This window comes from Physeter macrocephalus, chromosome 16, assembly GCF_002837175.3.
Source record: "Physeter macrocephalus isolate SW-GA chromosome 16, ASM283717v5, whole genome shotgun sequence".
NCBI classification, from domain to species: Eukaryota; Metazoa; Chordata; class Mammalia; order Artiodactyla; family Physeteridae; genus Physeter; species Physeter macrocephalus.
Genome location: NC_041229.1, coordinates 63,357,355 through 63,372,223, shown reverse-complemented (window position 1 = coordinate 63,372,223; position 14,869 = coordinate 63,357,355). Strand labels below are relative to the sequence as shown.

The following is a 14,869-nucleotide window of genomic DNA, read 5'->3' as shown; positions in this document are numbered from 1 at the left end:
TGGTACCAGGGAGTCGGAAACCTTGTGGAAATTATTTTCAACAATTAGAACAGCATTTCTGACCTGGGAGTAGATGAGGAGGATCTTCCCTGGGCAGCCAGGTGGTAGGGAGGGACAGTCACGTGATGCCCCTGGATGATGCCACCTGTAGAGAGAGAGCATCCTTCTCCACCACTGGCCACTGTTCTTGACAGGCAGGAGAGTATCTAGGAGATTGCAGATCCAGTTCTGTCATTAAAGTCCATGGCTCTGTGGAGGCTAGGGGAGGGTTTTTTGGGGGGATGGGGGAGCGGAGTGGTAGGTGGGGGAAAGAAGAGTATTAAAATATTATTTTGCATGATTTTGTAGATTTTGATTTTTCCAGAATATATCAGTTATCTTTTGCTGCATAAAAAACCACTCCAAAACTTAGTGGTTAAAACAACAACCAAGCTTTATTTATCATTCTACAGGTTGAGGGTTTGGGCTGGGATGCTCTGGGTAGTTCTTCCGGGCTGGGCTGGGCTTGGCTAATCTCTGCTGTGCTTACCCACGTCTGTGTTCAGCTGGTGGGTCAGTTGGGGCTACCTGGTTTGTGACGGCTGCAGGTGGGACACCTGAGACAACTGAGGCCTCTCTCCACATGGTTTCTCATCTTCCAGCAGTCTAACCTGGGGTTGTTCACGTGGCAGTCTTAGAGTTCTGAGAGCGAGAGCAGAGTCATATAAAGCCACCTGAGGTCTAGGCTTAGAACTTAGTGTCATTTTTGCTGCATTCCATTGGCCAAAGCAGGTCATGAGGGCAGCCTAGCTTCAAAGGATAGAGAAGACTCCACTTTTAATGGATAGGATTGCAAGGCATGGACACAGGGAGGAGGAGAATTTGTGACCACTTTTTCAATCTCCCTCTCAGACTGTCTGACTTTCATCACCTGGGAGAGTTGATAATTGAGGTTATTGCCCTACCGTGAATGGGATATGAGAAACCTTTTGAATTCAAAGTCAACATTCATGGAGGATCACGTGAATTCTCAAGTATTGTTTAATTCAGTCCTCATAGCAACTCTTGTTTTTCCTTTCTATTTTACATATGAAGAAACTGGGGCACAGAGGAGTTAAGTGAGATTAAGTGACTTGCCCAAGCAAGGTTGCTGAGTGGTAGACCTGGTGTTTGGGCTTAAGTTTGTCTGCCTGCAAGTCTAGAGCAACTGCTGTTGTATCATTTTGGTGATATGGGGCCGAGAAGCCTGTGGTGGTATTGCTGCATGCACTGGCACAGCCAGCCCCTTTTCAGGTTGTCCTCATCCCTGGGCGCAGGCACCTGGCCCTCCTCAGGAAGCTCATCTCCTTGTACCCAGTGGGCTGAGTGCCAGTGGGGTGGACCTGAAGTACTACAATCTCCAGGTGGCAGTGTCATGCTGCCTATATAGTTCAGGAGTCCACCATGCTAATGAATGTGTTGGAGACTGCTGCATTTCTCTGGGGAGAGGGGAGTAGGACAAGATGTTCATGTTCGCGGGCGAAACATACATATATGTGGTGCACCCAACATGGACTGGGTGGAGAAGGCCCAGCAAAACCTCTTTGAGCCCCAGAGGCAGACCAGTTGGTATTGGCTGTAACAAGAGAAGAATACCTCCTAGATGAGCAGGCCGGGAGTCCTTGCCTTTCTCTGGCTAGAACCTTCTTGGAAGCTCTAGCTTTGAGACCTTCAGAGAAATTCTACTACACAGTAATGTAAATGGCTGGAGCTGTGCCCTGGGCTAAACTGACCCCTTTGAACTTAGCCAGTAGTGGGAACTAGGCTCTCAGGACTGTGGAATGCAGAGTGGGAGCAGCAGGAAGGCACCTGATTATCAGAACTGGAGCAGGGTTGGGCCTGTAGTAACATGGCTTGTAGGGAGGAAGGGAATGTAGGATCAGGCAAAGATGAGGATGTGGGAAGTTCTGTAGGACAGGCCGCTAATTGGATGGTCATGTCCAGAGTACCTAGATGGTAAGTGCAGGCTACGGCATCAAACATATTTCATTTTGGCACAAGTGGTATTGGTACATACCTTGGTGTTGTGTATTAGAAATCCTTGTGTCTAGGTCCTATGTTATGTATAATCTGCAATGTTGCCCTGACTTTGCTATCTTTCCCACCTTCTCCCAGAGCTCATCTCCTGTCCTGGGTGTAAGCGAGTATACCTTACCAGGGATGTAACTGAACATTTTTTTGCTGCAGTGCTTTCCTTCTGAGCAATCCAAGATGGCCAGGGTAAGTCAGGACAAGCAAAGAAACAGCTGATCCTGTTCAGAAATCTATGGGACCCCTGTCCATAAGTCTGTCTGTCCACTCATCACTCCGTCTGACTTGTTACCCTTCTACCAGTTTGCCTAATCATCCATCCATCCATCCATCCATCCATCCATCCATCCATCCATCTATCCATCCATCCATACTTCTATCCAAAAGAGAATCAAAATGTTTCAGTTGGGGAAGCAAAATTGGGGTGTTTTCTCTCTCTCTTATAGCTCTTACTGAAAACTATGGGTACTAAGCTTTTATTCCCCACCCTCCACCCACCCCGGCGCACTGAGTTGAAACTCATGCACCAGCCTGGATTAAATGGGTTCATCGGTTATGCTTATATTTAACGACTAATGCCTGAGTTTCTGAAATTTCACATCACTTACTGACTGGTATCCCTTCTGTTCCTTTCTCCACTGGGGTATCCTTGCCCACTACATTTTATTCATTTGCTATTTTACTTACTTACACCTGTATTAAATTCTTACTGAATGTCTGATATGCCAGGGCCTGTTCTGGGTGCTAGGAAGACAGAGAGCCATGTCTCTACCCTCAAGGAAATTCATAGTTTGGTTAGTAAAACTTGTATTTCTCCTCTTTTTTCTTTTTCTTGCTGTGGGTTTGTCAGATCCCAGTGTGAGGACAAAGCTATCAGAATCCACATCAGTTTGGTGGCCTGTATTATTCAGGCACAGACAGACTAATTTTTCTTCTTCTCCACCTTTTATATCAGCCCTGCATGATATTTGCTGACCAAATGAATGAACATTTGTACTGGAAGAAGGCTAGGGACTCTTGGTCCTGGCAAGTCCCAGCAGTGGAAACACAGCTCCGAGAGTTGGTCCATCTTACTTTTTCCTGGCTGTATATGATCATCTTTTTGTGTACTCATACAGCTGCAGCTTCTTCCTCTCCATAGGCACGCTGAAGTTTTTGCTTTCACCTGTGCTTTCCATTTTCCTCCCTTGTCTGCCTGGTGAACTTCTACTTGTCATTCAATATCCAACTCAAATGTCACCTCTTTATGGAACCTTTCCTGGCCACTCCTAGACGGAACTCTTGGAAACCTCGCTTTGCTTCCTTAGCACTTGGTGCATCCTTTCATCACAGCATTACCCACTGAATGTCTGCCACCCTGTCCAGGCTGTGTGTACCTTGAGAGCAGATCCTTGCCTTTTTCTTCTGCGTATCCTCAGCTTCAGCACAGGACTTGTGTGAATAGCTCCTGAGGGCAGTACTCTTAGTCACAAAGGGTGCTTTCCCTCACACGCCCCTGCATGTCACTCCCAGGCAGCTCTCCAGAATCGACTGCACTCCAAAATAGTGGAGGAACAGCCCTGCAGGACCCCAGTCCCTAGAGTATTTACCACTCATAAAAGCAGGCCCAAATGATGAAGATACTGTCAGTAATTCCAGAACTCTCTACCTCTAGAACTGCTCCGAGTGCAAGGAGAAGAGGGCGGCACACATCCTCTGTACCTACTGCAACCGCTGGCTGTGCAGCTCCTGCACGGAGGAGCACCGGCATGGCCCTGCCCCTGGGGGCCCACTCTTTCCCCGGACCCAGAAGGGATCTCCAGGTATCACTCCTCACCCTCTCCACTAGCTCACATGCCCTTAAGTAGTCGCGAACCATAGAATCTTTGGAGAATAGCTCTCTGTCCTTGTTTCCCTGCAGGGGGTGAGGGTAGGGGTGGTCTCAGAGCCTTTCCTGAAGGAAAGCTGTCCCCTGCAGAGTCACATCACAGTGTAAGCTCACTCTAGGCTCTCCCTGCCTGGGGGGCGGCGGGGGCGTGGGTCAGGGTGGGTGAGGCAGTGCAGGGAGGGATAGTCTCGAATTACCACGGAAGCTAATTGAGTTCCCTATCTTTCACCTCTGTTTCAAGCAAGCAGCCCTCACTTCTGTTTAGTCACTTGATTAATTCAGCAGCCTGGATCAGGGTTTGTCCATTTATCCATCCAGCACCATCTGTTTTAAGTGACAGTCTTCTTGAAAGTCTTTTCTCAAGGCCCTTGAACTGTGAGAAGAGTTTTACCTTCGTCAGACAGGAACCAGAGTTCAATACCCATGTGATCTGGTCTGGAGCCTGGCAAGGTTGGATAGCTTGTTTCAGCCTCACCATAACAGAATCCTGGTTAATGAGGAGATTTAGGTTGAGTTTCAGAGGACTCACTATTCTGCGGGAGATCCAAGTGCAGCAGGTAGCAAGCACCTTCCTCAGGCTCACCAGGTGGTGGGATGCCTGGGGCTTGATGGCCAGTTATTTCTGGACAGCTGGGCAAATCCAGCCAGTCTAAGCCTGCCTTCCTCCTTGTGTTCCTGGAACCTCACTGGCCCAGAGAGGCCTCTCTTACTTTGCACCACCTTCCCTCCAAGCTCTGTGTCTTCCCTGTGTCCATAGAGGGCTAAGGGCTGCTCAGTGGAACTTAAACTAAGAGGTCTTCCTGAGCAAGAGAAGCCCACTTTCTCCATCTTCTCTGGCAGGAGTGAATGGTGGTTCTGGAGACTTCGCCTTGTACTGTCCTCTACACACACAGGAAGTGCTCAAGCTATTCTGCGAGACCTGTGATGTGCTCACATGCCATAGCTGCCTCATGGTGGAACACAAAGAACACAGGTGGGGCCGGCTGGCTGCCCAAAGGGGAACTGGGAGGCCTCTGGACTCTCTACCTATGAGAGCGCTGGGCTCCCAGTACATCAAAATCCTCTCCCTGCTCAAGCCAACCTTCAGCCCCTGGGCTGAAGTTTTTCCCTGTTCCTGTTGTGGGCTTTCTCTGGAGAAGGGCTGAAGGGCCAAGAGTCTCCGACTCACTATATGTAACCCCAGCCTCCATGGACCTGGCTGAGACAATGCACTGTGGGGATTCTCACTTGGCTGGCATGCTCAGAATAAGACTCAGTCCTCCTCAGCTTTTTCTGTGCCTCCTACTCTAGGTGTAGACATCTTGAAGAAGTTTTGCAAAACCAGAGGATGCTTCTGGAAAGTGTGACTACACAGGTGGCGCATAAGAAATCTAGTCTACAGACATCTGCAAAGCAAATTGAGGACAGGTAACATCGGCTAGCCCCTTGCCAGCACTGGAAATGCTCTGTTCCCTCTCATTCTGGGTCACAGTACTAGGATGGAGTACTTATGAGGAAGACATGCAGACATTGGCATATGTCCTGGCCTTAGAGGTTTCAGGGCCAGGGAGGGAGTTTTGGGTCATCACTTGGTGAATGGGGCCAAGCTAGGTCAGGATGATCACAGTGAGCCTCGTCTAAAGTACATGCCTTCTGAAAGTGGCCATGAACTAGCCAAAGGTAGGTGCTTAAGAACAAGGGCACAGAGTAGATATTGGGGAAGACAGTGCTGCTTATCATGTGGGTACAAGTCAGTGGCAATCTACCCTTTATCACCCCTTTCCCAGTGTTTTCCATATAAACTACACATGACATGAAATCATCCGTATTTTCTGTGGAAAGAGAAATAAGTACGTACTGAGAGATCATCATGACAGGCACTGGGTTGGGCATCATGCATGCATCATTTTGATCAATTCTTATAATTCTTTGAGTTGGGGTTATCTCCATTCTACTGATGAGGAGGCTAAGGTTCAGAGAGGTTAGGTAACTTGTCTGAGATCACACAGCTAGTCAGAGACTGAGCTGGGTTTGGAAGCTAGGTCTATGTGGCTTCAAAGCCCATGTTTGTTTTTTTTTAATGGCTTTTTAAAATGGCTTTAATGACTTTATATATAATTTATATACCATAAAATTGCCCTTTTAAAATGTACAATTCAGTGAGTTTTTTTGCATATTCATAGATTTATACAACCATTATTACTGTCTATGGTTTTTTTAATATATAAATTTATTTATTTATTTATTTTTAGCTGTGTTGGGTCTTCATTGCTGCGCATGGGCTTTCTCTAGTTGCGGCGAGTGGGGGCTACTCTTTGTTGTGGTGTGTGGGCTTCTCATTGCGGTGGCTTCTCTTGTTGCAGAGCACAGGCTCTAGGCGCACGGGCTCAGTAGTTGTGGCGCACGGGCTTAGTTGCTCTGCGGCATGTGGGATCTTCCCGGGCCAGGGCTCGAACCCTTGTCCCCTGCGTTGGCAGGTGGATTCTTAACCACTGAGCCGCCAGGGAAGTCCCCTACTGTCTACTTTTGAAAGACCCTTTTTATCACCCTAAAAAGAAACCCCATACGCATTAGTAGTCACTCCCCATTCACCCTGCAATATCCCCAGCCCTTGGCAACCATTAGTCTACTTTCTGTCTCTACCTATGCTCTTTTTACTGCATGACGCTGTTTAGTGGGGTATTCCTCCTTTTAATAAAACAACAGATTACATGAAGTCATATCTGTACTCACTCTGTCCTGCCTCTAGTGCTGTGTGAACTGGTGAGCTACTGGGTTGACCTGGGCGTGGCCCTGTAGTTTACCTAGAGAAAACTGCATTGAACTTTGGGCCATTGTCCCACTTAGATCAAGTGGGCTGGGTTGTACAAAGAGTGGGATGGGTGGTGGAGTAAGGTTCTTGTTTCTTTACATTTGGTACTTGGTGGGCCCTGATCTCAGTAGGCAGCCTCCACACTGTAGGCTCTTACATTTGCTGTCTGTAGGCCCTCATAGGCCTGGGGGGAAGGGCTCACCATGCTCTGTCTCATCCTGTTGTTTACAGGATTTTTGAGGTGAAGCATCAGCACAGGAAGGTGGAAAACCAGATCAAAATGGCCAAGATGGTTCTGATGAACGAGCTGAACAAACAGGCCAATGGGCTCATAGAGGAGCTGGAGGTATATGTGAGCAGATGGATGGGTTCTGTTCTCTCCCTGGGGCAGAAACCAGGCACATATCAACCTTGTCTCAGGGCTCAGAGATGCCTGGGCTACAATTCAGATGTGTAGTTTCCATAGTTCTTTGCTGCTCCTTGTATCTTAAAATGTCCAGTCTAATTTTGGGAAGTTGGCTCATTAAGGGCTAGAGAATCAGATCAAACTCCCATTAATGCTGTGGCAGTAAGGCAACTGCCTTCCTGGACTATGCAGGGTTATAGCCTTGAAAGAGACATGAAACAAGCTATGCCCAAGAGATGCAGACATTCATTCATTTCCTTGTTCATTTATTAGCCCTTCCATGTTTGTACTATAAAATCTACCTACCCTGTCTCCCTCCCTCCCTCCCTCCCTCCCTCCATCCCTCAGCAGCCCATGTCCTCCTCTCAGGGGTGCAGTTTCATCTTATTCCATCTGTGTTTACACTGATACACACAGACCACCAGACTTCCCAAGCATGTGGCCTGCAGTCCAAGAACAGGATCAGGGACTCTGTGTTCTCTCTTCGTAACCAGGGCATTACGAATGAAAGGAAGCGGAAGCTGGAGCAGCAGTTACAGAGCATCATGGTTCTCAACCGTCAATTTGAGCATGTGCAGAATTTCATTAATTGGGCCGTCTGCAGCAAAACCAGCATCCCTTTCCTTTTCAGCAAAGAGCTGGTAAGAAGAACTCCCACTCCTCAATCACTGACTTTGGGTTAGTAAGTGAAAACCATCTTTGTCCAAACCCCACGGTGCAAAGGACCCAGGTTCTGGAATAGACCTGCCTTCCTCCAAGCAACTCAGCTGTGAAGTTCTGTAGTTCTGTCTTAGGTCATGGATCCAGGCATTAATACTAGCAGTGTGCTGAACATTCCATAGGAAGTTATTGGGGTTTAAATGGGGCCTAAGAGGAAAGGAGGAGTTGAGGATGACATTGAAGTGTTGGGCTTGGGAGGGTGGTGATCCCCCAGTAAAGAAACAAGAATTTTGAAGGATGTTGATGGGGTTTATATTTGGGTATGTTGAAGCGAAGGTGCCTATAGGGCATCTAAAGTGAGCTGTCCCAAATCTGTTTTGATAGATGGGTCCGGAAGTCAGAAGAAAAGTCAGGGTTAGAGAGAGAGAGAGAGATTTGGGAGTCACTGGGATATCAGTGATATTGGAAGAGTGTGTGAAGGAAGAAGAGAAGAACAAATCTGGAGCCCAGGGAAATGCCGTCATTTTCACATAGACAGAGGGAGAAGATGAGTGAAAGAGATGAGAAGCAAGCATCAGAGGTGAGAGGAGAAATAGGAGAGTGTGGTGCACAGAAATTAACAAGAGTTTCAAATTTTAAGTAATCAATGTTATCATTGCTACATAGGTGAAAGGGCATGAGTAGTGAAGCAAAGCCTTGAGATCTGGGAATCAGGAGGTCGCTGGTAGTCTTTTGAAAGACATTCCCACAAAGTAGAAGGGCCAAAAGCTAGAATGAGGAAGCTGAGGATGGGAGGTGAGGAAGTAGAGACAGAAGTGAAAAGAAGGGAAATAAGAAGGTAGCTTGAGAAGGAGACAGGGTTGGGATACTTTTTTAAAGTAAGGAAGACATTTGCACATGTTTATTTGGGAGAAGTGGTTGAAGGTAGAAGAGATGTGTGGTAGAGGAAGCATACTGGAAGGGCAGAAAGAAGTGGGATCTAGAGTGAACTGGTTGACCTTAAACAAGAGGCACTCCTTTCCTCTGAGATGGGAGGACAGGAAGGTGTCAATATAATGTAGTTAAGTTTGGAGATAGGAGGGATACAAGTTTGAGGGAATTTGTCTTTTATGTTTTTTTTCACCCACTGTGAAGTAGGAGGTGATAATGAGAGGGTTAGGCATTGGGTAAATGACATTGAGGAGAGAAGTAAAAATTTTAGATAGTCATTAAGGACCATAGCAGAGGAAGCTGACAAGATAGGAAGTGACAAGAAGAAGGACTGAAGGGTACCCCTGAGGGTAAGGATCAGTGTAGCGACCCCAGATAACATGGCTTTGGGATGGCTGGACTGACCCAAGGTCAGACAATGGGGATGGGAAGGGAGCTAGGGCACTAGTGACATTGCTACTGAAAATGATGGGAAGCTGGGATGGCGCTATGGACTGAGGGAGCAGGGCTTGGGGAGTCCAATGAGGCTGAAGAGCATGCTCAGAAAGAGTGAGAGCTGGTTATGATCAGGTTGTTGGAGTTTAAGGTCTCATAGGTAGAATGGTTCTAGATGATGAAAATGGACTAGATATGGTGAGTGAACTGAAAAGAGAGCTGAAGGTGATTTACGTTAAAGAGATCAAGGAAGTAAGAGGCCAAGATGTTGATTAGGACATTGGTTAACTAGATGTTGTCAGGGTAGTTGGATACTTGCCAAAGTCCTAGATAAATGGGAGAGTTAGTGATAGGAGATAGATGAAAGGGATGAGGGAGGAAGAGGGCAGTTGACTAGGATGTAATGGAGTTTTACAAGTAGATGGAAGGGCAGCTATGGGGAACTCAGAGAATGTCTGCCCCCATTGGCTTTTCATGTGAGATTATGGTAGAATGAAAGGAACACTCTTGAGAGGCTGCCAGGCAAGTGATATTCTGAGGGAGAATTAAAATCATTTGAGGCCTGGAAGAGATAAGAATGTAGGCTTTCCGTAAGCCTCAGTAAGAAGAAGGGGATCAGTAGGGGTGGGGGAGAGCGGAGGAATGTGAAGATACTAAGGTGTAAGGAAATAAGCAAGCATATGGGGGAGGACCACAGGCTAAACAGCCATGACTTTGGCCCTTCAACCTGTCCAAAGAGTGAGGGAGAGAGCGTTGTCATTCAGGCACAAGATGCCCAAAGAAATGACCTTTGGTGCTGTTGTCAGATTGTGTTTCAGATGCAGCGATTGCTGGAGACCAATTGTAACACAGACCCTGGTTCCCCGTGGAGTATCAGATTCACGTGGGAACCTAACTTCTGGACCAAGCAGCTGGCTTCCCTTGGTGAGCCCAGGGCCTACTCTGTGGGCCTGTGCATGACTGCTAAGAACACATATAGACCATCTGCTTAGCTTACTGGGTAGATCAGCATATGCCCAAGAGAAAGCACTCCCTGAGACTACCAGTGGTCATGGAATCATTCAGCGGACCTTTTTCTGGGGGTTATGAGGGTAGGGTTGGGCTGGGGATGGGGAGAGTTGATAGCTTAAATAGCAATGGCAATACAGGACTTTTGTAACAGAACCAGTTGAGATCTGAGCTTCCTATTCTGCATGAATGTCCCTGGTCCCTTGTTTTCATCTCTAGAAGAGGAGACAAGACAGTGGCCCTACTCTCCACAATGCTATATGGCAGTGCACATGTGTGTGGGCACAGAGATATTTCAGCGACACACAGAGGAGACAGACAATGTCACACATGTCCTTTGGAGTTGACATATAAGCAGATAATTCGTGACCTTGTGCGTTTTTCTTCCCTGCTGCAATAACTTGCTGGCATTCAGTCTTTAGGCAGAATGTAGACAACTTGAAGTTGTGCCTGTGTTGACAAGCTAATGGTAGGTTTGTTAAACTAATGGCCAACTGCTACCTTCATCCGGGCTGTTATTCTCACTGAAAGTGTTTTGAACTTAACAGAGTGATAAATGATATATTTAGGTTTATTTTTTGCTTCCCTTACCCTTTTGATTTAATTCAACAGACCTTTGGTGAGCACCTGCTCTGAGTCAGGCCCCACCCTGGCCACCAAGTGACCAAAGGTGAATAAAACGCACCTCCTGCCCTCAAGACACTTGGTCTTCCCCTAAATAAGCCTCAGATGAGCTGAAGGAGCCGTTAGCCTGAAACAGCAATAGATATCATCCACTCATGCATGAGGGCCCAGGGGCCTCAGTCAGCAGCACTGGTGCCTGGCATTGACCCTGGTGTTAGAGCTTCCCCACTCTCTTCCATCCTACTTGCCCAGCACACAGTTCCCCAGAACCATATTTGAAGACTTGCTCATTTGTCCTGGGGATGAATCTCCTTTGCCACTTTCCAGCACACTCCTTCTTCTCCCCCAGTGTTGATTTTTTGGGGTCTGAGTCTCTCTTGGGCTATTCTGTTAAAAAAGAAGTAGGTGCTCTTTGAGGGAGCCTGTGGTTTCTCTAGTGGGATACAAACAGAGTCAGGACTGAGCATCTGGTAAAAGCTGAGCTAATTTCTAAGTGTCCCAGGCCCCAAAAGCAGGTCTATATAGGTCCAATTGCTGGAAGCATTCTAGACTGAGTCTTGGGGATCAGGGGTTGAATTTCTTAATCTCTGCAACCGGTACAAGTTTTTTTGAATGCTATCCTTCGGCCCCAGGAGTGGGAGGTAGCAGAGGGGGAACAACTGCAGATTACCTTTGGAAACACTCTCTATTCTGAACTTTTAGGCTGTATAACTACTGAGGGTGGACAGCTGTCCCCAGCAGATACTCCTGCTTATGGAGGCTTACAGGGACCGTCATCTTTTTATCAAAGCCGTCAGTCCCCAGGGGCTCAGCAGGAGACTCTCAGCCGTGCCTCACACAGGCCCCAGTCTCCAGCACTGTGTTCCTCCTCTGTGTGCTGCTCTCACTGCTCTCCAGTCTCGCCCCCCCTCAAAGGCCAGGTCCCGCCGCCCAGCAGACACCCAGCCCACAGCTTTAGGCAGCGCTCTGAGACGGTGCCCCAACAGCTGAGGTCACTGCAGTGCTCCCCGCTGCTGCCCAGGGACAAAGAACTTCCCTGCCGTCCTCATCCGCCAAAGCTACTTCAACCCTGGTTGGAAAGCCAGCCCCCGGCGGAGCAAGAGAGCACATCCCAGCGGCCGGGGCAGCAGCTGACTTCCCAGCCCGTGTGCATCGTCCCCCCGCAGGATGTTCAGCAAGGAGCCCACGCCCCGCCCACCTTTCAGACACCTTCTGTCCAGGTGCAGTTGGGCCACCACCAGAAGCTGAAGCTCAGCTACTTTCAGCAGCAGCCGCCGCCTCCGCCCCAACAGCAGCCACCCCCACCTCTCCCTCCATCCCAGCATCTGGCTTCTAGTCGGCACGAGAGCCCTCCTGGGCCTGCCTGTTCCCAGAATGTGGACATAATGCACCACAAGTTTGAGCTGGAGGAAATGCAGAAGGACCTGGAGCTTCTCCTTCAGGCTCAACAACCCAGCCTGCAGCTGAGTCAGACCAAATCGCCTCAGCATCTTCAGCAAACCATCGTGGGGCAGATCAACTACATTGTGAGGCAGCCGGCGCCCGTCCAGTCCCAGAGCCAGGAGGACACAGCGCAGGTGAGCCTCCGGGTGGCCTGGAACACATATTCTCCCTAGGACAGTGCAGGAAACACAGCCTCCCAATCACAGGGTGGCACAGGAGCACAGTTTCTTCATTTTAGGGTGGCCTTGAACTCAGCCCTCGCAATTCAAGACCGTGCCGGGCTCCACGTCCCATCTCAGGAAAGCTCCAGAGGAACAGAGTACTTAGCCCCAACGTAGGTCTGGGCTTGATACTGTCCAGAGTGGCCTGGCTTAGCCCTGTCCTCCTGGGTGACACTAGGGACCTTGTCCATGAATGGAACTTCCTGAGCTGTGCTGGATTCTAGCTAGTGCCAGGGCAGAAGGGAGGCTGTCTCTTACCTTTGTAACCTCACTTGCCTTGCTGTAACTTGTATATCCCAGACAGGGGAAAGGGCAGTGAGGGTGTGCCCTACATGCTAGTGGGCAGCAACTTCATAACACTGAACAGACAGAGACTTAGAGTTTATTCCAAGCCTACTAAGCTAGGAATGTTTTATATACACTATGTCATTTGTCCTATCAACGATGTTGTTATGTAGGCATTACCATCTGTTTTTCTAGGTGCAGAAGTGGAGGTCAGAGAGGGCAGGCAGTTTGCCTAGAGGTCATAAAACCTTGAGTGGTAGAGCCAAGACTTGAATCCAGGCCTGCTGACTCTGAAATGCCACAGAGGAGGCCTTGTTCTCTCCCTAGGGGGATTATGAAGGCTGCTCCTCTCTTTTCTCAGCTAAGAGATAACTGAAGAGGTGCAGTCTGTGCCTCTGGGGTTTTTGCAGCACTCCACATCTTCATCCTTAACTCTTGCTTTTCTTTGTTCCCAGAGCTTCCTGTTCCAGCCCCTTCCTCCTCCCCTCTCACTTTTTTCATAGTGGTGTCTCCTTTAAACATGTAACCACATTTATATCTTCAAAGCAGCTCTACAGACTTTTACTTTATTACAAAATATAAGGCCTCACATTTATGCTTCAGCACTGACAGCTTCAGATCATGCTTCAGATGTCTTCCTCTGAGGCTCAGTTCCTTTGAGGGGATATGGAATAATCCTTATGATGGCAGAGAAGGGTCTAGGGTTTATAGAGGACCATGAACTCTTTAAATGTAAGTCAAAACTGTTATGATTGCTGAGGTGAATATGACAGAGTTAGCTCATAATTCTTGGTTTGGGTTCTATCCGAAGATTGTCATATCAGGAAGAATTTAGATAAGACTATCTTTCTTTCTGAAAAAATTTTAAGCAGTTCACAATGTGTAGGTGGTAACAACGGGCAGTGCAGGGTGGGCGTTAGCCTTTGCTGCTGCTGCTACTCTTTGCGGTAAAACCCACCCAAGTTCTTATTTTCTTCTCCAGGCTACAGATGAGTCCCCAGCATCTGAAGGCCCGAAGCCAGTTCTCCCTCTTGACAAGAATACTGCTGCTAACTTGCCCCAGGCCTCTGGGGAAGAAACTCCTCACAGTGTTCCCCCACTGGACAACGCCATCCAGCACTCCTCTCCGAATGTGGCGAGAAAGGTACTATCGGAGCCTGCTTTCGCTGACCATACGGGACCCACTGCCAGTCAAGACCCCAGGGACCTGGTTGAGGATGACTGGGTGGGGGGAGGAGTGTCCCTGTTCCATCCCTGGCTGTTACACAGCCCTGACTCATGCCTTCTGTCCTAATGAGTCTGCAAGGTCCTCCTCTACCCCATTTCCACCCACATACACTAAAAATGGGAGCAACTGAGCCTCATTTAGAGAGGAAGGGGAAAGGGGAAGAAAGCCAACTTATTGAACACTCACTCTGTACCTAGAACTGTGCATGGTGCTTCACAGGGTGATTTCACTTAACCTTCCCAACAGTACTGTGAGGTGGGCACCCCAATTTTATGGCTAAGGGAACTGAGATCCAGGGTCCTATAGCTAGTACATAAGAGGGCTAGGGTTTATTTAAAATGAGAATCCAAAGCCTGAACTTTCTCCTGTCTGCAACGAATGAAAATGGGGAAAATGTTTTATGTGGTCCCACAATCCAAAGTTCGTTGGCCTTAGAATTTGGATGAATGGAATTTATTGGGTGAGTGCTCTACAGGGATATCCTACAGAGGGAGCTGAGCATGTAGGGGCACTAGGATCTCTTGGAGGTAAGCTATTGGAGCCCTTCCCGTCCATCTACCTACCTGCTGGTGGCAGCGTTCGTGGCAATAATCCAGAATCCCACGACTCCTCAGCTGTCCTACTCTCACCCCTGCCCTTCATCCCTAGGTCATCCTCCTAGCTGGAGCCTCAGTGCTGTGCCATGCCTTCTCATCAGCCCTCTATGTGTTCCTTGGCCCTGTTCCACTTATCCAATTACCTTTTCTGGTCTAGTCCCCTCAACCTTCCTGGTACTTCCACTCAGCCGTGTTCCTGAAGCTCTGTCAGCTATTCTGTATCCTTCCAGCCTGCACCCTCGGTCCTGCAGCATCCCTTAGGCTATACAACTCCAGTTCCACTAGTTGTTCTGTGTACCTACCCTTCATCATGTTTCTCCCAGTAG

The 14,869-nt window shown here is 48.3% G+C and overlaps 1 protein-coding gene across 1 annotated transcript in view; it reads left to right on the top strand.

The window, feature by feature from the left end:
* Positions 1–14,869, top strand: part of TRIM66 (tripartite motif containing 66) — a 151,819-nt gene that overhangs the window by 21,859 nt on the left and 115,091 nt on the right. The window contains exons 3-11 of the mRNA XM_055091389.1: positions 2,134–2,238; positions 3,704–3,851; positions 4,757–4,889; positions 5,207–5,323; positions 6,939–7,053; positions 7,608–7,754; positions 9,945–10,062; positions 11,473–12,347; positions 13,702–13,863. Coding sequence (XP_054947364.1) covers positions 2,230–2,238; positions 3,704–3,851; positions 4,757–4,889; positions 5,207–5,323; positions 6,939–7,053; positions 7,608–7,754; positions 9,945–10,062; positions 11,473–12,347; positions 13,702–13,863 — 1,824 coding nt within the window. The 5' untranslated portion in view covers positions 2,134–2,229. The remainder of the gene's footprint in view (positions 1–2,133; positions 2,239–3,703; positions 3,852–4,756; positions 4,890–5,206; positions 5,324–6,938; positions 7,054–7,607; positions 7,755–9,944; positions 10,063–11,472; positions 12,348–13,701; positions 13,864–14,869) is intronic.